General features: G+C 44.2%; 1 protein-coding gene and 1 long non-coding RNA gene across 2 annotated transcripts in view; both read right to left on the bottom strand.

The window, feature by feature from the left end:
• Positions 1 to 203: 203 nt before the first annotated feature.
• On the bottom strand, positions 204 to 3,982 carry LOC143926658 (uncharacterized). Its single transcript, XR_013262112.1, has 2 exons — positions 3,585 to 3,982; positions 204 to 3,137 (listed from the first exon to the last, which is right to left on the bottom strand). It is a non-coding gene; the product is annotated as an uncharacterized LOC143926658 (long non-coding RNA).
• A 327-nt stretch (positions 3,983 to 4,309) lies between these two features.
• HOOK1 (hook microtubule tethering protein 1) overlaps positions 4,310 to 22,510 on the bottom strand; it is a 152,261-nt gene continuing 134,060 nt past the window's right edge. Inside the window, exons 19-22 of the mRNA XM_077450599.1 lie at positions 21,630 to 21,730; positions 16,453 to 16,554; positions 15,613 to 15,681; positions 4,310 to 5,304 (exon numbers count right to left, since the gene is read on the bottom strand). Of these exons, the coding sequence (XP_077306725.1) occupies positions 5,152 to 5,304; positions 15,613 to 15,681; positions 16,453 to 16,554; positions 21,630 to 21,730 (425 nt within the window). The 3' untranslated portion in view covers positions 4,310 to 5,151. The remainder of the gene's footprint in view (positions 5,305 to 15,612; positions 15,682 to 16,452; positions 16,555 to 21,629; positions 21,731 to 22,510) is intronic.

The following is a 22,510-nucleotide window of genomic DNA, read 5'->3' on the forward strand; positions in this document are numbered from 1 at the left end:
AAAGTAAAAAGCGTTAAAAGTTTAAGTTGCCATAAAGGCCCTTTTTGTTTTTAAAAGCACCTCTAAAAAAAAAAACTCATTCATATTTTCCATCCTGCCAACAATTTTTTTTTATTTTTTTTATTGGGATAAGTAGATTGGGATCCCGATTTTGTCTCTTTGGACTAGTTTTTTTTTTTTTTTTTTCTTAAGATTTCCACACATTATCAAATAAAAACTCTTTATTTAAAAGTTTTATATTTCAAGTGAAGTCAAAATATTCCAGAGAACACCCAAAATGACAGTTAAATTTCCAGCATTGTGTAAAAATACAATAATACTTTCTTTTTTTAAATTACATACAACATTGCAGACAATAATGAACATGCTTCTATTTTCAGTAAGCCGTAAAACATTCCGCGGATGTGGACACAGCCCTTTTAAACCCCAAAAACTAAAGTGTATTTATATTGCAGCTTTACCCGTCCTTAGATCAGGTTTGGCTGCATTAGTGTTCTTTTTTCAGACTTTATCTTTTTTTTTTTTCTCCTGGTGATCTGCAAGTAACACATTTCCTGTTTTTAAGGTGATAAAGCCGACTGTACTGGAGGAGCGGTGTTGTCACCCTAGAACAAGACTACAGCATATTGCCCTTTCTTCTCCTCGTAGCATAGAGGGGAAGGGGGTCCATAGTCCTCAGAGATGGATAGCAACAATGTAATTGATAAGAGCGCAGCACAGGAAGTTCTCACCAGGATTTTTTTTTTTTTTTTTTTTCGTGTGCTTCCTAAACAATGGAGGAGCAAATGGGAGGAGCTCCTTGTTTTAAGTAGGCCATAGACAAGTGGAAAACCGAACTAAAGTTCTTTGTCAATCGTTTTATTACATTAGTGTGCCAGCTGCGACACGCGATTTATCATTCCTGCAATTCAAAGTGCCTGATCCAACATACGTGGATTTAATTTAGGAAAAAAAACAGATCAAATGATGGCACAATCGTATGCGCTATTTTCGTTAGACAGCGTTTTGGTTTTCAATAGACGTGCACTGACAGAATTTTTTTTTTTTGTTTTTATTTTTTGCCTTTTTTGGAAATCCGAAAATTTTGGAATTTTCGAACGTCCGAATTTGTCAAAATTCGCTTAAACGAATTCAGAACTAAATGAATTGCACATGTCGTCTAGTTTTCAATGTGTCTATGGGCCGGGCTTGCGCACCCTTTTTAACTGCTTAGTGAGGCGGTGCCATCCGTACCGGGCGCTCGGGTCACTAACCAATCAGCTGCAGCGTCTGTGAAAGTTCTTTTGTTGGGACACGTAGTCCTGACACAGGAGATCACATGGCTTTTCTGTAAAGTGCTCCCTCCCTCCCCCTACTGGAAGTTCAGGGAAGTGGCACTGAGAAATCCAGAAGAAAGGGCTTTCAATATGTTATAAAATGTAAGTGCTTGGCCATATATTAGACTAAAAAAATATAGCGGAATTATTATTTTTTTCTTCTTCCTTGGGCGCAATATAAAGGTGAGCACACAACAAGGTGAACATGGTGTATTATGCATGAAGGGAAAGAACCCCCAGCCCTAGCGGGCGCAAGACTCCTTGACAGGGACTGGGGTACTTGTGGTCCAATCAGGCTGACCCCATTTAGGGGACCTGCGGAGGTGAGGTCCACCCAAGTACAAGACAGGGATTGCGGAATGTCTCCTTGGTGGATTTGAATCTAGTAAACTAAAATACGGGAGGGATGAATAAGACACGTGAGCCCCGGACTACAGATATCGCACATTTATAAGTAGTAAAGAAGCTTTAAAACAATTCCCCATTCACCTCAATAGCTGCCCATCCCCCGACTCCATTAAACAGCAACCGGGAGATGTTGGGGACTGCCGAGCCACTGCCTTGGGAATTCGGAATGCGCATGTTCCCAGCACAAACCATTGGATGCATTGGTGGGGATGCCGGTGCCTGAAGCCCTTTGAAGAATCTTCTCGGGGTGCTGAAAACTGCTGGATCCTTAGACAGGTAAGTGTCCTAATATTAAAGGTCAGCGGCTGCAGTTTTTGGAGACAATGACTTATAAAAAAAAAAAAAAATTTGGCCCAGACTGGAGCGCCTCTTTAACCACTTCCCAACCGGCTTGTGTGTGTATATATACAAGGGAGAAGGATGGCTCTCCTGTGCGAATCGCTGTGTATATATATATATATATATATAGCGGCTCCTTTAAGAGCCATAGCAGCCGCGCCTGATGCACGGTAGGGGACATGATGCGTGTGGCCGGCGGGCACGAGAGCCAGGACAAGGGTTTGTGTATATAAACGCACAGATCTCCGTTCTGATAGAGGAGGAGAAACAGATCGTATGTTCCTACAAAGTAAGAACAGCGATCTCTCTCCTCCTCCAGTCAGTCCCCTCCCAGTTAGGAAAACACCTATGGAACGCTTAACCCCTTCCCTGCCAGTGACATTTCTATAGTAATCGGTGGCTATTGTTAGCTCTGATTGCTGTATAAATTTCATTGGTCCTAGAAAAAAATGTTATTTTGCTGTATTGCGAAGAGCAGGAGACTGGGGAAATAAAATATCAAAATCTTCTTCTGAAAGGAAAGCATCTCACAATACATTAAAAGCCCTGCAGTAGGATGGGTGAGTTTGCTTAGAAGAAAGAACTGTGGTGCAAAAAGTATACGCATAATGGGTCTGAGCTCAGCCCCAGGGAATGGTGAATGTTAGTGAACCTGTGCCCAGACTACGCACAGCTATGTATATACATACATATGTATGGGCTCGGTAGGTGGGCCTTAATATGCTGTGTGTATGTGTGCACCTTACATCAAGGTCCCAAGTATGGTCAGCCCCAACATCATTAGGGTTGACATTAATGAGAAACATGATGGAAGGGGGACTCTAACATCACAGTCTCCATCAGTTTCAGGGTCCCCATTAGAGCCGTCTCTCACATCAGAGTTCCCTTTACATCAGTGCTGCACCTTACATCCGGGTCCTTTTTCACCCTTTCCATCAATGTTGCACCTTACATCAGGGTCCCCTTTCCCCTTTACATCAATGCTGCACCTTAAATTGGGGTCCCTTTTCCCCTTTACATCAATGCTGCACCTTAAATTGGGGTCCTTTTTCCCCCTTTACATCAGTGCTGCACCTTACATTACACCTCCCAGGACCTCCTGCTCTCTAGTTCCCTTGTTGCCTCCTCCCATGCTCACCTTCAAGACTTCTCCAGAGCCTCTCCCATCTTCTGGAACTCCCTGCCCCAGTACATCCGATCAGCCCCTACCCTGTCCACCTTTAGGAGATCCCTGAAAACTCACTTATTCAGGGAAGCCTATCCCACACCCACCTAACTGTCCCCGAGCCACCCCCCCCCCCCCCCATCAAATCATTCTCTGCAGCTATTACCTTTTGTATCACCACCTCCTCCCTTTAGAATGTGAGCTCTATGAGCTGGGCCCTCCTGTACCTTTTGTATTGAACTGTACTGTAATTGTGTTTCCCCCCCTATACATTGTAAAGCGCTGCGTAAACTGTTGGTGCTATATAAATCATGTATAATAATAATAATTGGGGTCCCTTTTCATCAGTGCTGCACCTTACATCAGGGTCCTTTTTTCCCTTTACATCAGTGTTGCACCTCACATTGGGGTCCTTTTTCCCCCTTTACATCAATGTTGCACCTTACATCCAGGTCCTTTTCCCCCCTTTACATCAGTGCTGCACCTTACATCCAGGTCCTTTTTTCCCCCTTTACATCAGTGCTGCACCTTACATCAGGGTCTCCATTACAATCTGTCCATACATCAGCGTCTCCATCAAAGTGACCCCCGGGGTTCGGAAAGCGGAGGTATAGATGTTGGGGGAGAAACCAAGACCACAGACAGGCCTGAAGACCCACGCAAGGGACCCCCAGACCTGGGCTGCGGGCCAGATAAAATTTTGTAGAGGGTTAAATTTGGCCGCCAGGCCGTAGTTTGGAGACCCCCTGCTCTACACCAACCCCCCCTCCCCCCCCCCCCCCCCCCGTAATGTAAAATGAAAGCACAATCCAGTGGAATGACTATGATATGACACATTGGGGGAGATTTACTAAAACGGGAGCACTTAGAATCTGGAGCCGCTGTGCATGGTAGCCAATCCGCTTCTAACTTCAGCTTGTTCAATAAGACCTGGAAGCTGATTGGTTTCTATGCAGACCCACATCAGATTTCACACACTCAAGTTTTAGTAAATCCCCCCCCCCCATTGTATTGCAGTAAATGGGCGGAGTCTGGAACACAGGCGCAGAGATTTCGGCAGAACACACCTGAGCGATAGCTGGCCGGTCACTGATACCCCGTTTAATGGGAATTAAGAAAAGCAGACAAAAAGCGTTACCCTTAAAAACAATAAATATTTCTTTTTTCATCGGCTGACACAAACATTAACATTTTTTTTAAAGTTACATTTCATGGAGTGCGTCTTCTTTTAATTTAAAAAATACAAATCTTAGAATTTCTAATTTTTTTTTCTATTTTAAAACGGAACGAACTGTCAAATCTCGCACAAAAAAAATATCATTTTTTTCCGACATCCACATCGTTTGCTTAAACAAAAATACTTCTATACAATAAACTGCGCCGACGTGTTAGAAAGTCCGAAAAAGTAAAACATTTCTTTTTTGAAGGTTAAAGCGCCCCTGTTACCGTGACAACGGGGGGGGGGGGGGGGGGTGCATTTCACATCTCAAAATACTATTCCATCAGTCTGACAGAAACTGACGTTGTCAAGGAATCGATCACTAAGCTAACAATCTGATGTTATCAAAGCTTCCGATGCAGTAGAAATAACCCCCCCCCCCCCTTTTTTTTTTTAAATATCCTCTAAAACCAAAACTAGTAAAATTTAAGAGAACTTTCCTCATATACAATGCGCTCGTCATGGCATAAATATACAGTATCTTTTTTTTTTTTTTCTTTCTTTTTGAAACCTAAAAACGTAGACACACATTCAGTCAATGGATCGTGGAAAGCCATCTACTTGCTATGTCATGACGTGCCCACAAGGGGGAGACACTAGCTGATGACCTGCATCGCCTTCTCGTTTCGTGACACTACGCCAGGGAGGGGGAGGGGATAAAATACTTGTAAGTGCACTTCTGGGTTTGTGTATACATTTGCCCTTTAATTAGGAGTGGCGGCGTGGACCGTGACGGAGACGTTCCTCCTGGCGTTGGTGACGTGGCGCTGCTGGGCCAGAAACGATCGTCCCGAGGAGCCGTTCCCTCCTCGCCCTGCTAAGCGCGACTCCATGGCCAGCTTCTGGTGCTCTATATTCTGTAAAAGAGAAAAAAAAAAAACTCATGTCAGTGTTGGGGTGCTGGTGGGGGTACGGATCACAAATATATAATAATGTAAACATTCGGTTCGCTAAAGCGCTATGTAGGGGACTGGAGCAGCCGGCAGCCAATCAGCCTCTTGTCTTTAGCTTGTTCAGTTAAAGGGGTTGTAAAGGTTCATTTTTTATTTTCTACATAGGTTCCTTTAAGCTAGTGCATTGTTGGTTCACTTACCTTTTCCTTCGATTTCCCTTCTAAATGTTTTTTTTTCTTTGTCTGAATATCTGACTTCCTGTTCCTCCTCAGTAAACTTCACACCATCATCCGAGCTGGTGGTTAGTCAGCCAGAACAGCTTACTGAACAGATTACTGAGGAGGAACAGGAAGTGAGAAATTCAGACAAAGAAAACAAAGAAAAAAATCATTTAGAAGGGAAATTGAAGGAAAAGGTAAGTGAACCAACAGTGCACTAGCTTAAAGGAACCTATTTAGAAAATAAAAAACGAACCTTTACAACCCCTTTAAGCTTCGAAAATGTAATCTGGAAGCGGATTGGTTGCCATGCACAGCTGCTCCAGTTTTGTTCAAGTCCCCCCCCCCCCGCTATGCATTATAACCACTTGACTTATAGAAGATTTACCCCCCCCCTTTTCATGACCAGGCCATTTTTTTGCGATATGGTACTGCGTAACTTTAACCGCTTGCAGACCAGCCTCCATTATACGGCGGCAGGTCGGCTCGTTCCCGCAAATCGCCGTAGCTGTAAGTCAGTCCCTTTAACAACTATGAAAATGGGGAGGGGAAATACTGCGCTAAACCTAAAATAAAACGGATGTGTATACAAAAAGCAGCTGACAGTAATGTGCAAAGATAACGTGTAGCGCTAAATATTGTGACCTAATAAAGGAAACATATATACATGTAAATAATGTGAATATAAAAAACGAAGGTGGATACCAAAGTTTTAGTGCTTGTGAAAATATCAATACACAATAATAAAATCAAATAAATCTGTGAAAATGATTCAGAATGTGTCTATTTTCACTGCACTAAAACTTTGGTATCCGCCTTAGTTTTTGATATTCACATTATTACATGTATATACGTTTCCTTTATTAGGTCACAACCTTAAACAACTATAGCAGGCGTGCTCCTGCTGTACGGTGTGGGAGCCGATGTGCGCGGTCCGGCGGCCGCGATGTCCACCGGCCACCCGCGATCGCTACACAGAGAGCCAGAACGGGGATCTGTCAGTGTAAACAAACAGATTCCCGTTCTGTCAGGGGAGTACAGAATGATTGTCTGTTCCTAGTGATCAGGAACAGCGATCTCTCTATACTCTCAGTCAGTCCCCTCCCCCCCACAGTTAGAAACACCTCCCTAGGGAACACATTTAACCCTTTGATCGCCCCCTTAGTGTTAACCCCCCTCCCTGCCAGTGGTGACATTTACACAGTAATCAGTGCATTCTTATAGCACTGATCGCTGTATAAATAACAATGGTCCCACAAAAGTGTCCAATCTGTCCGCCACAATGTCGCAGTCCCGCTAAAAATCGCCGCCATTACTAGTATAAAATAAAAAAATGAATAATAAAAATGCCATAAATCTATTCCCTATTTTGTAGACGCTATAACTTTTCCGCAAACTAATCAATATATATGATATTTTTGATTTAAAAAAAATCGCAATAATGTAGTAGAATACATATCGACCTAAACTGATGAAGTTATGAATTTATTTTTTTGGGATATTTATTATAGCAAACAGTTTTTTTTTTCAACATTGTTGCTCTTTTTTTGTTTATAGCGCAGAAAATAAAAAAATAATCGCAGAGACGATCAACTACCACCAAAAGAAAGCTCTATTTGTGGGGAGAAAAAGGACGCCAATTTTGCTTGGGTACAACGTCGGACGACCGCGCAATTGTCAGTAAAGCGGCGCAGTGCTGGGTCACAAAAAAGGCCTGGTCATTAAGGGGAAAATTCTTCCGAAGTGGTTAACTGACAATTGCACGGTTGTGCGACGTTGTAACCAAATAAAATTTTTCAGTTTCGGTCCAGAATTATCATTTCAGTGCACCACTAATAAGCTGTCACTATTCCATCATATGACCCCTGAAGTTTAAAGTGGTTGTAAAAGTTGAAGATGTTGTTACCTTCATGCATTCTATGCATGAAAGTAAAAAAAACCATAGCCCCCCCCTAATACATACCCAAGCCTGATCCCGATCCAGCGATGTGCACGAGAGCTGAGGCTCTCCTGGGTCTCTCCCTCCTCACTGGCTGAGATGCAGCAGCAAGAGCCAATGGCTCCTGCTGAATGAATGAATGAATGAAATACTTGTATAGCGCACAATGCGAACTGAATCGCCTCTAGGCGCTGTGGCGAGCTTTGATCATCTGCTAAAAGAGGAAGGTCTTGAGTTTTTTCCTAAAAGCCAGGTGATTTTCTTCCAGGCGGATGTTGATTGGTAGAGCATTCCATAGCCGAGGCACTTGGGCAGCGAATCTCCGATCCCCCTTGGATTTATGCACTTTGGGCACGAGGAGGAGGTTTTTGTTGGCTGATCGAAGACTGCGGTTTGGTGTGTAATGATTTATTTTCTCCATTAGGTATTGCGGAACTTCTCTATGCACGCATTTGTGGGTGAGGCAAAGGGTCTTGAACGTGATCCGATTTTTCACGGTTAGCCAATGTAAGCTCCTCAGTGAAGGAGAGATGGATTCCCAGGGTTTTTTTCCTGTTATCAGCCTTGCCGCCGTGTTTTGGATCAGTTGTAATCACGCAAGTTGATATTGTGGTAATCCTATGTAAAGCGAGTTTGCGTAGTCCAGTCGTGAATTAATGATTGTTCCAACTACCACTGCTTTGTCATTCTTTGGGATGAAAGGGATGAGTCTGCGAAGCATGCGCAGCAGATGGTGAGATCCACTGACTACAGATCCTATTTGCGCATCCATTGACATTTGTGCGTCTAAAATAACCCCGAGACTCTTGGCTTTGGTCTTTGGGGAGATAGTCTGCCCAAAGACGGTTGGTGGAGACCAGGAGGTTTTGGTTGCAGGCTTATGATTTGGGTGTAAGATAAGAAGCTCTGTCTTTGATTCGTTCAGCTGGAGGGAGTTAGTGGTCATCCAGTCCTCTATTGATTTGAGGCAGTTTTCTAGTTGTTGTTGGTGATCTTTTTTTCCATTGATCCGGAAATAAAGTTGCGTGTCGTCAGCGTAAGAGTGGAAGCAGAGATCTGAGCATCTGATGATATGAAGGAGTGGGCGAATGTAAATGTTGAAGAGAACGGGTGACAGCGGAGAGCCTTGAGGGACTCCGCAGGTGACTGCCCGAGTTTCGGAGAGGAATTTTCCTAGTTTCACTGTCTGTGACCGATTTCCTAGGAAGGACGCGAACCAATGGAGATCTATGTCTTGGACTCCGGATACTTCTGTGAGGCGGACGAGTAGAGTATTGTGATCTACTGTATCAAACGCTGCGCTTAGGTCTAGCAGTACGAGGAGACACGGCTCTCCGTCATCTGCTGCTTCGAGGGCGTCATCCCAAATCTTGAGGAGAGCTGTTTCTGTTCCATGACCCGGGCGGAAGCCTGATTGCAGCGGGTCCAGGAGTTTGTGAGTATCCAGGTGAAGTTGTAGCTGATGTACTACAGCTTTCTCCATGATCTTAGAAATGGTGTTGAGGCTTGTAATCGGCCTACGGTTGTTTGGATCCTGAGGGTCCAGGTTTGGTTTCTTGAGTAGAGGTTTGACGATGCCTTGTTTGAGGATGCTGGGAACAATCCCTTCGTGGAATGATCGGTTTATGAGGTGGGTTATGGTTGGAGCCACGATGTCGGAGCATTCTTTCAGTAGTTTTGTGGGGATGATGTCAATAGGTGAGGTACTGTCACGCAGTTTATTAATGATGTTTTTTGCGGTGTCTACGGTAATTGGGGATAGTGAAAATGATGGCGGTTGCGGTATGTTGGTGCGGACATCCTCTTTATGTTTTTGCTGGCTGAGGTTGGATGTTTTCTTCTGACAAATTGTTTCCCTGATGGTTTTGACTTTATCGATGAAAAAATCCGACAGTTTGTCACAGTAATCCTGGGATTCGCTTTCTGGGGGTTCTAGGCACACCGGATTCATTGATTGATTAACCAGTTTAAACAGTTCCCGTGGTTGGTTTGCGGCCGTTGAGATTGTATATGAGAAGTGGTCCTTTTTGGCTTTGAAGATTGCTTTCCGATAATTCTCTGTCAGACCTTTGTAGTTAAATAGGTTTTCCTCGGTGGGATTTCTTCTCCATGTTCTTTCCGCTCTTCTGCGTTCTTGCTTTAGTACGGAGAGGGAGCTATTAAACCATCCAGCATTTTTCTTCCTGATGAGAGCCCTGCGTTTTGGTGCTACCGAGTCTGCTGATTGCAGTAATGCCCTGTTCAGGGAGTTGAGTGTTTCCTCCGTAGAGTGGTTTAAGGTTATTGTAGATATCTTTTTGGACAGAGTGGTTTTGAAGGCTTCGGAGTACAGTTTTTTATGCGATCTGGTCCAGTGCATTGTTACAGGTTTCCGTTTTGCGTTGGTGATGTTGGTAGCGATTTTGAATTTGATGGCGTGGTGATCCGTCCATGGCAGAGTTATGTTGTCGAGTATGTTGACGTCGATGTTCTGTTTGAAAATGAGGTCCAGGGTGTGTCCTGACCCATGCGTGGGAGTCTTTATCAGTTGCTGTAGACCCAGTTCTTCTAGTTGATTGATGCAGGCAGTCGCGATGGGGTCTTTAGGCTCGTTTGCCCAAAGGTTGAAATCTCTGAGTGCCAGGAAATTTTTGAATTTTAGGGTGTGCATTGCAAAGGATTCCGTGAGGGGTGAAAGAAGATTGTACTTTGGTCCCGGTGGTCTGTAGCACAGTAGAATATGAGTGGTGTCATGGGGTGTTGGTTGAAAATGTAGTGTCAGGGTTTCCATAAAAGGCACTGGGTTCTGAGATGATGGTTTAGTGAGATCCAGGTGACCTTTAAAGATCACTGCTAGGCCTCCTCCTTTTTTCCCTATCCGGTGTTCGGTTAGGATCCTGTAGTTTTCCGGCACCAATTCGGTGAGGATGGTGTTGCAGTCAGAGGTTAACCAGCTTTCGGTGATAAAGAGGCAGTCTACATTGTTCTCGATGATGAAGTCGTGTACTTCCAGTCTATGTTTGACTGCAGACCTGGCGTTAATCAAGGCGCAATCTAATTGTAGTGGTCGAGTAGATGTCTTCCTGTGGTTGGGAGCTGGTTGTCGTCCGGTTTTTAATAGTTGTTCTCTTTGAAGTATTTTTTGTATGGAAGATGGCAATGTGGTGTTGATGTTCCTTAGTCTGTGCAGAACTTCAGCTGAGTATTTGAAGTAGCACATGGTTTGTGGATGCTGTTGATGGTACTATGGGCCTAAGATGATGATCCTGATCAGGGTATTGATCCTGAGGTGGGGCTAGGTATCAGACTTGCCGCCGTGCTTGAGGCTATTAGCGCGCAAGTTGATCAGGGGATGCCTATATGGATGCGGAAGGAGTTGTTGTATTCGGTTGCTGGCTGTTCCAGCTGCCTTTACTTAAGGTTGAGGTCTCCGCTTAGAAAAGAAGTCTGGCTGTGATCTGGAATAGTCGTCCTAGGATAGCGTAAAAAATGGAAAGGAGGCCGGAGGTAGGGGTATGCTAACCTATGGTTGTTCCAGAGGAAGGCGAAAAAACCCCTGACAGTAGCAGCCAAATGCACCAGTGGGGCAAAAATTCCTTCCTGACCCCCGTAGGCGGTCGGACGGAGTCCCTGGAACAATCACTGGGGGGGGGGGGGGGGAGTGGAGGTGCGAGCTTACCTGGCTGCGGTTGTCCCCTTTAAACACTCTGGTTCCGGTGAATCTGGCTTGCTGTCAGCCTGACGTTTCTGGAAAGCTGTCTGGTTGCCCCTTGCAGTGGGATCTTTAAAATGGAGGGGAGGATGGAGGTTAGAGACTCCTGTCTTAACTCCTGGTTGTTAACTCTCCACTTTAGTTAAAAAAAAACCACTTGTGTTCAGAAAATCCACATGCAAGCCACAATCAGGGAGCCTGATTGTCAATTACAGTCAATGAGGCGGGGGCGGGGCTGAAGCACACTCTCTGTGTCTTCTGAACACAGTGAGGTCGCTCAGAAGTGAGCACGCACGAGTGCCCCCACAACAAGCGGCTTGCTATGGAGGCAGGGCCAGATTAACATAGGGGCTATTGGAGCTGCAGCTCCAGGCCCCTTTCTCAAGATAGGCCCATTTGCCCAAAAAAAAAAAAAAGGATCGACTTAGAGGATTGTAGCTCAGCGATCAGGAGTCACATTTGGGGGGTTGGTAGCTAAAGAGCCACTCCAGCACTGGTTAAAATATGGGGCTGCTATCATCTATGGTTCCGGAGATACGGGGCTCCTTGCACAGCCTGTCAGAAGCTGCATACAGAGCGGCAGTATAAATACAAGCTGGAACGCTCTGCAGCAGACTGAGAGGATGACCTCACAGAGCTTATAATAATTATTTGTATATTACTTATGATAATTAACCCCTTGCCACCCAGGCCCATTCTGAGACTTCTCTCCTACATGTAAAAGTCATCATTTTTTTATGCTAGAAAATTACTCAGAACCCTCAAGCATTATATATTGTTTTAGCAGACACCCTATGGAATAAAATGGTGGTCTTTGCAACATTACACGATATTTGCGCAGCAATTTTTCAAAACTTTTTTTGGAAAGAAACTGTTTCATTCATAAAAAAAAACACTAAAAAGTTAGCACAATTTTTTGTTGTGTACTAAGCGATGCTTTACATTTTTTTTTACAGGTTACACGTTTAGAGTTACAGAGGAGGTCTAGTGCTAGAATTATTACTCTCGCTCTGACGATCATAGCGTATGTAACCTGTGTGTATCTGGCTCTGATACTAACCAGTGCCTACCCAGGGACTGACTAGTATCTCTCCCCAGCCTGTCCCCACACACCCTCTCACCTGCTGACCTGTGAATGGGGTGATCACTCCCGCAGTGTTATTGTGTTCTGACAGTGAATACAATGATTAGTGTTGCTAACTATAGCTGGCAGCACTGATTGTTTTGGGGAAAACCTGACAGGCTGGTTGTACTCAAGTCGGTTAATAGGTTGACTTGTGTAAAACCAGCTAGCCCATACATAGATCGACTATGGCTGGTCTCTGCTTAATTGGTGTAATTTCAATCCATGTATGGCCCGCTTAACCACTACGCAGTCCCTAAACATCCTTCCACAAACCTTTACATTTTTCCTTCCCAGATTACTTCATCCTCCTCTCCTATGCATAGTGCCCACTGTCATACTCTCCACACTTCTCTCCTGTACATAGTGCCCACTGTCATACCCTCCACACTTCTCTCCTATACATAACGCCCGCTGTCATATCCTACACACTCCTCACCTGTACATAGTGCCTGCTGTCATACCCTCCACACTCCTCTCCTGTACATACTATTCACTGTCATACCCTCCATACTCCTCTCCTATACATAGTGCCCACTGTCATACCCTCCCTCCACACTCCTCTCCTGTACATACTACTCACTGTCATACCCTCCATACTCCTCTCCTATACATAGTGCCCATCGTCATACCCTCCCTCCACACTCCTCTCCTGTACATACTACTCACTGTCATACCCTCCATACTCCTCTCCTATACATAGTGAGTAGTATGTACAGGAGAGGAGTGTATGACGATGGGCACTGTCATACCCTCCATACTCCTCTCCTGTAATTACTGCTTGCTGTCCTACTCTCAACACTTCTCTCCTGTACATAGTGCCCACTGTCATACCCTCCACACTCCAGTACATATTGCTCACTGTCATACCCTCCACACTCTTCTCTTATACATAGTGCCCAATGTCATACACTCTACACTCCTCTGCTGTGCATACTGCCCACTGTCATACCCTTCACACTCCTCTCCTGTACATAGTGCCTTCTGCCATACCCTCTGCACTCCTCTCTTGTACATAGTACCCACTGTTAGATCCTCCACATTCCTCTCCCTCACCTGCACATACTTCCCACTTTTATACCATCCATACTCCTCCCCTATGCCTTTTACCCACAAAAACTGTTCTTTAAAATTATGCTGAATATCCTCAATGTTACCAGCTCTAGAATGGGCACTATTGTCAGTTCAACTAAAGGAAATCTCACAGTCCTCATATTTGTTCTGCCCCATTATTAGTACTTATTTAATTTTGTAATTACTATTGTGATGTATAGAGGAACACGGGGGATGTCAGCTACTCTAAATATAGCACTTGTAAAAAAAAAAGCGTCCCTGAAAATATTTTTTAAATGTTGACAACTATGCACTTAGGCACTGCCCAAGGGCCACAGGGTAAGTAGGGGCCCCATGAGAGGCTCCTGTGATATTAAAGCAGTAGTAAACTTTTCTAAAATTACTACTTTTTAGAGGCCCTGGGGTAGGTTATGCCATAATGTACAAGTATGCCCAGCATATTGGCACATTAGGGCACACTTAAATTGTCAGACTGAGCCCTCCAGTGCTGTGCTGTGATCAATCCGGCGGGGCCCGGGCACTTCCATCTTCACCCGGACTTCCTTCTGGGTTCTGTGCCTTCCGTCACTTGCCTTGGCCAGGCTGATTTGATGTCATTCCCACACATGCTCATGTGCATCCTCTCTCTCCCATCCCCCCCTTTCTCTCTCATCCTCCCTCCCTTACCCCTCACACCCCTTTCATACCCTTTCTCTCTCTCTCTCTTCTCTCTCTCTCATCCTCCCTCTCTCTCTTTAATTTACTTTGTTATAACAAAAAGTAGTTTGCATTTTTATGTATTTATTGTTTATAAAAGGCCCCACCAAAATCCTCAGCACCAGGCCCATGATTTTCTTAATCTGGCCCTGTATGGAGGCACTCAACAAGGGGGAGGAGATCAGAGCGCCCACGGGGGACTTGAGAAGAGGAGGATCGGGGCTGCTCTGTGCAAAACCATTACACAGAGCAGGTAAGCATAACATGTTTGTTATCTAAAAAAATAAAGAATTCTCCTTTACAAACGCTTTAGCCTGCTTATATTTAGCCTGCTTATATTTAGTCTGCTTATATTTTACTTCCCCTGGTTACTCCCCCAGGTGCTAATTAAATTTTTAAATAAAAACTGTTTTCATTACATACTTTATTTGAGACCCAGTGATATCATCACTGGGTCACTGTGCTTCTTAATGCAATGCAGGCAGATCATGGCAGGTGGAAGGGGTCTGTACATTCCTGAAAACATCACAGACTCCTGCCCCAGTACTCCTCTCAAGAGCTCTCAGTTCTGATGCAAGCAGTAGGAGGAGTTATGCAAATATAAAACTCAAGTGCTCTCAGTCCTGATTGAAACAGTGGGAGGAGTTATGTCAATATCAAACTCAAGAGCTCTCAGTCCTGGTGCAAGCAGTGGGAGGAGTTATGCCAATATTAACATGTCTTCATGGACGCATTGTATTCTGGAGAAGTGTCCGATTCTAGGCAGGATGCATTTGCATGCAGACCAACCTAAGTAAAGCTCATGTGATGCTGAGCCTCGATGATTGAAAGAACTGAAATCCAATGAATAATAGGGGCGGGCCAGGGACAGTGAGACTGGGGAGGAAAGTGCTGGATGATGATGGAAGTCCTCCAATCAGGAAAAGAGGCGGGCTCTATCTGTGCTGCAGAATGTTAGGCCGCGTACACACGGGCGGATTGTCTGCCCAACTAAGTTCGTCAGACAATCCGACAGACAGTCCGTCCAACTTTTGAATGAACGGACTTGACCACACACGATGAGCAGACAGTCCGTTGAAAGCGTGCGCGATGACGTGTACGGCACATACGACGGGACTAGAAATACGACGTCCAATACACTGCAATGCAACCTTCGGCCGTGTAAATCCTTTCTGAGCATGCGCCATACTTAGTCCGTCCAACTTGCCTACACACGAGCGGACTGTCCGCTGAAACCAAGTTTGGACGGACAAAATTACGGAAATTCCAAAAGACTTAGTCCGTCAGACTGTCCGCTGAAAAAGTCCGCTGAAGTTGGACGGACAATCCTCTCGTGTGTACGCGGCATGAGAAGCGATTTCACAGCTCTGAGAGCTGAAATGCTCAGATATAACCAGGGATGTTATGGGGTCCCAAATTTCACAAAACCCACCCGGCTTCCCCATTCTTGGTTACATTTCGCTGCACTGCTGTCAATCACCCCGACTCCCGGGGCAGAGCTGAGTGTTAGAAGTTAGAGTTTTGGGTGTACCTTGTTGTACCAGGCGGTGACGATGAGCTTCTCTTCGTACTCCCGCAGCTTCGCCTGCCGACAATCGCCCTGAAATACAGAAATGGTTTATAGACAATGAAGTCTGACTCCGCCCATTTATTTATAAATAGAACCCCAGCCATATAAAATAAAAGAACAATTTGAAATGCAATATTTCTTGTAAATCCAAAGTTTTCCCTTGCAGTACTTCTTTTTGGCCACAAGATGTCCTCACAAGAGGCTTTGCAGGCTAAATGACACCTGAAGGACATTCTATGGGATCCACCCTGTAATTAGAGAGTGGGGGGGGGTGGGGGGCGCTGTCAGCAGTGGGTCAATGGCGCTTTCTGAATCTCAGAGGAGCGCCCTCCACTGGAGGAGGTTGGGAGAAGAAAAAAAGAGAAGTGGGAAGCTGTAGTGATACTGTACATTGTGGTCTATGGAGTGTCAGACAGAGGCCAACCAATACTGTCCAAACTGACAGGACTTCAGATTGCATGCACCCTGTTCATTCTCTGATTGCCTCCCTCAAGAGGTCATGTCAGTAAACTGTCCTACTTTCTGTATAGAAAACATATAAACTCCCTGTATACTGCTGGCATTATGTACAACCACTGACTGGGCTACCATCATAGCAGTAGGTTACACTATGCAGTAGATGCTTATCTGTGTGAAATCTGACAATGCATACTGTCTGCTAATCCCCTTTGTAGGGAGGGGTAATATTTTTCCCCAAATTTTTTTTTAAGGAAAATAAAATAAGATAAAATATATTGTTTCTGTCACTACCCGTTAGAGCATCAAGCACCCCTCCCACCACCCGCACAATGAGTGTCCTACCTCCAGCATTTCGATCCTGCGATCCTTCTCAGTCAGTTGCTTCCTCAGTAACATGATCTCTGCAGAGGCCGGGTTCAGCTTGGGATCTAATGTCTTTATTACCTGCGAAGAAATCATTGTAGCATTGTTATATATATATATATTACAGGTACTTATATAGCGCTATCAATTTACACAGCACTTTACATATTTATTGTGCATTCACATTAGTTCCTGCCCCCAAGGAGCTTACAATCTAAGGTTCAGGGCCATCTTTAAGGCAGAGCAAAAGAGGCAGTTGCCCTGGTCCCTGTCATTGTTGTGTGGCCCAAAGCAGCTGCCTCATACTTGCCAACTATCCCAGTTTAAATTCCCTCGTCCCTTGAAGTTAGTCCTGTGTTGTGTCCTGATATCTCAGTGTGAAGTGCTGCTACTAATGCTGCCCAGCTCTTCCCTATTGTTGTGTACAGATGACTCACCTGCAGACCTGTGTTTACATGTAAATAACCGGTATTGCTATGTAAATAGCTGCATCCGGCAACATAGATATGTAAATAAAGGCGGCATTCATATGTACAGTGCCTTGCGAAAGTATTCGGCCCCCTTGAACTTTTCAACCTTTTGCCACATTTCAGGCTTCAAACATAAAGATATAAAATTTTAATTTTTTGTGAAGAATCACCAACAAGTGGGACACAATTGTGAAGTGGAACGAAATCTATTGGATATTTTTAAACTTTTTTAGCAAATAAAAAACTGAAAAGTGGTGCGTGCAAAATTATTCGGCCCCTTTACTTTCAGTGCAGCAAACTCACTCCAGAAGTTCAGCGAGGATCTCTGAATGATCCAATGTTGTCCTAAATGACTGATGGTGATAAATAGAATCCACCTGTGTGTAATCAAGTCTTTGTATAAATGCACCTGCTCTGTGATAGTCTCAGGGTTCTGTTGAAAGCGCAGAGAGCATCATGAAGACCAAGGAACACACCAGGCAGGTCCGTAATACTGTTGTGGAGAAGTTTAAAGCCGGATTTGGATACAAAAAGATTTCCCAAGCTTTAAACATCCCAAGGAGCACTGTGCAAGCGATCATTTTGAAATGGAAGGAGTATCAGACCACTGCAAATCTACCAAGACCTGGCCGTCCCTCTAAACTTTCAGCTCAGACAAGGAGAAGACTGATCAGAGATGCAGCCAAGAGGCCCATGATCACTCTGGATGAACTGCAGAGAACTACAGCTGAGGTGGGAGAGTCTGTCCATAGGACAACAATCAGTTGTACACGTCACAAATCTGGCCTTTATGGAGGAGTGGCAAGAATAAAGCCATTTCTCAAAGATATCCATAAAAAGTCTCGTCTAAAGTTTGCCACAAGCCACCTGGGAGACACACCAAACATGTGGAAGAAGGTGCTCTGGTCAGATGAAACCAAAATCAAACTTTTTGCCCACAATGCAAAACGATATGTTTGGCGTAAAAGCAACACAGCTCATCACCATCAACACACCATCCCCACTGTCACACATGGTGGTGGCAGCATCATGGTTTGGGGCTGCTTTTCTTCAGCAGGGACAGGGAAGATGGTTAAAATTGAGGGGAAGATGGATGCAGCCAAATACAGGACCATTCTGGATGAAAACCTGTTGGAGTCTGCAAAAGACCGGAAACTGGGACGGAGATTTATCTTCCAACAAGACAATGATCCCAAACATACAGCAAAATCTACAAAGGAATGGTTCACAAATAAAAGTATCCAGGTGTTAGAATGGCCAAGTCAAAGTCCAGACCTGAATCCAATCGAGAATCTGTGGAAAGAGCTGAAAACTGCTGTTCACAAACGCTCTCCATCCAACCTCACTGAGCTCCAGCTGTTTTGCAAGGAAGAATGGGCAAGAATTTCAGTCTCTCGATGTGCAAAACTGATAGAGACATACCCCAAGCGACTTGCAGCTGTAATCGCAGCAAAAGGTGGCTCTACAAAGTATTAACGCAAGGGGGCCGAATAATTTTGCACGCCCCACTTTTAATTTTTTTATTAGTTAAAAAAGTTTAAAATATCCAATAGATTTCGTTCCACTTCACAATTGTGTCCCACTTGTTGGTGATTCTTCACAAAAAATAAAAATGTTATATCTTTATGTTTGAAGCCTGAAATGTGGCAAAAGGTTGAAAAGTTCAAGGGGGCCGAATACTTTCGCAAGGCACTGTATATCATGCCCCCTGCAGTGAGGAGATGATGTGCTGTAACCTTTAGCAACCAATCAGTGAGCAGTATTACTGTACAGTAATCTCTAGCAATCAATCAACAAGCAGAAATCATGTGCTGTAACCTCTAGCAACTAATCAGTGAGCCGTAATGTGTGCTGTAACCTCTAGCCACCAGTTAGTAAGCGGTAATGATACATTGTAACCTCTGGCAACCAATCGCAATCGCTGCCTGATCTGATACAGTGAACTGATTTTAAGTCTAGCTGCTATTTATTGTATGTCTCAGAGCAGGCGGAGAGTGAAATTGTATGTGGGGGGGGGGGGGGGAGCCCAAGAAAAATGTTTGCCCAAGGTCCAATCAATATTAAAGACGGCCCTGCTAAGGTCCCAAATTCCCATTCATACATACACATACTAGGGCCAATTTAGACAGGAACCAATCAACCTACCAGCATGTCTATGGAGGGTGGGAGGAAACTGGAGTACCTGAAGGAGCCCCACACAGACACAGGGAAGACATGCAAACTCCAGACAGGTAGTGTCGTGGTTGGGATTTGAACCGACAACCCCAGTGCTGCTTAGCCACTGTGCTGCCCATACTTGGACACTGTATTCGTTAGACTTGAGTCTTAAAGTGGAAGTCCAATTTTTAAATTGTACCTACAGGTATGCGCGGGAGTGACATCATTGCGGGCCCCGGCCCACGAACCCGGAAAGGAAGACCAGGTGAAGATGGAAGCGCTGGTTAGTGCCATACTTCAGGGACAATCCAACCTTCAGTGACAGTTTCTGAGCCATCTTAGCCAATTTCCTCCCGCACTATAGCCGTAAGACGACTACAGTGCAGGCTTACTTTACTGGTAGGGAGTACATAGACGTCCTCCCGTGATTGCTCAGCCCGCACCCCCCCCCCCCTCCTCCATCGGCGTGTGGGCTCAGCTGATCACAGATGGTGTTGGGACAGTGACAACAGCCCTTTACCACGTGATCAGCTGTGTCCAAATGACAGCTGATCAAGATGTAAAACACAAGCCGGTTATCAGCTTGTATTAAAGGGACATCTACATTGATAATCGGGGCACTGATTATTAGTGCAGTCCCACCAGTGACCACCACTGATGCCATACAGTGACCACCACTGATGCCAAGAGATGCCTCCTCTGTGTCACCTATCAGTGCTGCCTACCAGTGCCCATTAGTGAAGGAGAATTTGGAAATAGAGAAATGCTTAACCACTTCCCTACCCGCCCATTGTCATATGACCTCCGCACTTGGGACCTCCCACCCTGGGCGGGCGTCATATGACATCCTTGGCTTCCCGGCGGTATAGGGGGCGTGCCCGCTACGCCAGAGGAGCCGATGCATGTTCCCGGCGGCCGCGATGTCCGCTGGTCACTGGTGATTGCTCGTTACAGAGCAGGACCGTGGATCTGTGTAAACTAGGAATCGTGTGTTCCTAGTACATGGGAACAATGATCGGTCTCCTCTCCTAGTAAGTCCCCTTCCCCCACAGTTAGAATCACTCCCTAGGCAACACATTTAACCCCTTGATCGCCCCCCTCCCCAGTGTTAACCCCTTCCCTGCCAGTGACATTTATACAGTTAACAGTGCATATTTATATATTTATTTATATTTATACCGATCGCTGTATAAATGTGAATGGTCCCAAAATAGTGTCAAATGTGTCCAATATGTTCGTCGCAATGTCAGTCACGATAAAAATCGTATGTCAATGTCAGTCACGATAAAAACAAAAAATAATAATAAAAATTCCATAAATCTATCCCCTATTTTGTATTTTTCTATAACTTTTGTGCAAACCAATCAATATACGCTTATTGGGATTTTTTTTTTTTTAACAAAAATATGTAGAAGAATACGTATCGGCCTAAACTGAGGAAAATTTTTTTTTTTTTTTGAGGATATTTATTATAGCAAAAATTAAAAAATATTGTGTTTTTTTTTCAAACTTGTCGCTCTTCTTTTGTTTATAGCGCAAAAACTGCAGAGGTGATCAAATACCACCAAAAGAAAGCTCTATTTGTGGGGGGATTATAAAAAATTGGGTACAGTGTTGCATGACCGCACAATTGTCATTCAAAATGTTACAGCTCTGGAAACTGAAAATTGGCCTGGGCAGAAAGGGGGTGCAAATGTCCGTATGGAAGTGGTTAAATAAAGCATTTTAGACAATTAAAATGAGTTTTAGTCGACTAAAATGTACTGGAGATTTTGGTTGACTAAAATGTAAATGGAGATTTAGTCGACTAAATACAACTAACACTAAAACAATTGCAGAAAACTAAAATGCCATTTTATTATTATTATTATTCAGGATTTATATAGCGCCAACAGTTTACACAGCGCTTTACAATATAAAAGGAGCCAATACAGTTACAAGACATCAAAATACAAGAGGATTAAGAGGGGCCTGCCCGGAAGAGCTTACAATCGAATAGATTTTAGTCCAAAGACTAAGCCCTACACACCGGTCAGACATTCCGACAACAAAATCCATCGGATTTTTTCCGAAACTGGTGTTGCATACACACGGTCAGACAAAGTTGTCGGAAAATCTGATCGTTCGGAACGTGATGACGTTCGTTCGTTACGACGGGACTACGTTCAGCCTAGTAGCCAATAGCTTTGGTCTCGTAATTTGATCTGAGCATGCGTGGCACTTTGTCCGATCGGAATTCTCTACAAACGATCGGACAAAGTCCGATCGGATCAGGTTGTTGGAAAATTTTATATCCAGCTCTCAAACTTTGTTGGTCGGACATTCCGACGGAAAAAGTCCGATGGAGCCCACACATGGTCGGATTATCCGATAAAACGGTCCGATCGGACATTTTCTGTCGGAATTTCCGACCATGTGTGTAGAAGGGCTAAGACTAAAACTAAATCGAAATTTGCTGCCAAAATTAACACTGCTTTGTTCAATAATATTTTTAAATCTTTAGCATATGTTCACGAAAAATGAACTCACATTTCTGGCCTTCTCCAGATAGATCTTATAGCGATCTTCCATTGCTTTCATGTCGTCATCCTTCTTATGTAGAGCTGCTTCCAGTTCTTCCACCCGTTGGGCTTTAAGAACAAAAACAGAATTTGTTTTAATGTTTTTTTTGTTTTGTTTTTAGGAGAGAAGGGAGTAAGAAAACAATTTGTTAATAAAATTAACAAATTGATGTAATTCTACATATCCTGCATTTTCCAAATCCCTATACCAGGGATATGCAATTAGTGGACCTCCAGCTGTTGCAGAACTACAAGTCCCATGAGGCATAGCGAGACTCTGACAGCCACAAGCATGACACCCAGAGGCAGAGGCATGATGGGACTTGTAGTTTTGCAATAGCTGGAGGTCCACTAATTGCATATCCCTGCCCTATACTGACTTTGGATAGAAAGCACAATTATTATTATTTAAGGTACTTATATAGAGCCATCAATTTACACAGCACTTTACATATACATTGTACATTCACATCAGTCTCTACCCTCAAGGAGCTTACAATCTAAGGTCCCTAACTCACATTCATATACTAGGGCCAATTTAGACAGAAGCCAATTAACATTTGCGCAAGTATTGGTACTTGTGCAAATGCTCCGGATACCGAAATCGATACTTGATAGGGTGCAGTTTGCGTCAATACAAAATGAATTGCTGCAAATCGTATTGCAATTTCCCCCACTGCTCGTGTGTGTGTATAGAAAGGGAAAAGCGCCATCTAGTGGGCAGTTTATTAACAACGTTAGAAGAAACAGTATACATCTGACCAAATGCAAAATCTTCATAGGTGTTCCGGTGATGACAGCAAATCACAGCCGCTGGAGGCGCTCGCAGGGCTGAAGGAGATGTAGATG

This window comes from Lithobates pipiens, unplaced genomic scaffold (genome assembly GCF_037356315.1).
Source record: "Lithobates pipiens isolate NorthernLeopardFrog02 unplaced genomic scaffold, aLitPip1_a1.2 Scaffold_23, whole genome shotgun sequence".
Taxonomy (NCBI): Eukaryota; Metazoa; Chordata; class Amphibia; order Anura; family Ranidae; genus Lithobates; species Lithobates pipiens.